Consider the following 719-nt stretch of genomic DNA (forward strand, 5'->3'; position numbering starts at 1 on the left):
CCCAGCACCTCGGCGCACTCCAGGGGCGAGGAGAGGGGTCCCGAGTCCTCCGCCCCCCACTTTAGCTCAGTGCTGGGCTCCCACAGAGCTCGGGGACCCAGCAGCTTTGCACCTCCTGGGTGTTGCACCCAGCATTGCTTTGGCTTGCTCCGCCTGCAACCAGCAGTGCCGGTGCGGCAGTTTGGCAAGAAAACCCCTTTGCCCTGTGTTCCCAGCACTCCAGGGGCGAGGAGAGGGGTCCCGAGTCCTCCGCCCCCCACTTTAGCTCAGTGCTGGGCTCCCACAGAGCTCGGGGACCCAGCAGCTTTGCACCTCCTGGGTGTTGCACCCAGCATTGCTTTGGCTTGCTCCGCCTGCAACCAGCAGTGCCGGTGCGGCAGTTTGGCAAGAAAACCCCTTTGCCCTGTGTTCCCAGCCTCCCCGTGATTTGCGTGGTAACCCCGTGGTTTCGCTGTGTTTTCTCCCTGCAGGCGGGGAGGGCAGTGTCCTGGCAGCCGCCTGCTCGGTCATCGGCGTGGGCTCCGACGTTGGTGGCAGCATCCGGATGCCGGCGTTCTTCAACGGCATCTTTGGCCATAAACCCACCACAGGTAGAGCGGGTGCCAGGATCCCCTCCCAAAATGCCAGGAGGAGGAAGGCAGGCATGGGAGGAATCTGCCAGGACGCTGCCGTGCCCATCCCGTGGGGTTGCTGCAAGGGGACAGGCAGCTTCTTGCACG

The 719-nt window shown here is 64.3% G+C and overlaps 1 protein-coding gene across 1 annotated transcript in view; it reads left to right on the top strand.

The window, feature by feature from the left end:
• Positions 1-470: 470 nt before the first annotated feature.
• FAAH2 (fatty acid amide hydrolase 2) overlaps positions 471-719 on the top strand; it is a gene marked incomplete at its 5' end in the record, with an annotated part of 11240 nt that continues 10991 nt past the window's right edge. Inside the window, 1 exon segment of the mRNA XM_010187494.1 lies at positions 471-590. Within this exon segment, the coding sequence (XP_010185796.1) occupies positions 471-590 (120 nt within the window).

The sequence above is a fragment of the Mesitornis unicolor genome, unplaced genomic scaffold (assembly GCF_000695765.1).
Source record: "Mesitornis unicolor isolate BGI_N332 unplaced genomic scaffold, ASM69576v1 scaffold32646, whole genome shotgun sequence".
NCBI lineage: Eukaryota > Metazoa > Chordata > Aves > Mesitornithiformes > Mesitornithidae > Mesitornis > Mesitornis unicolor.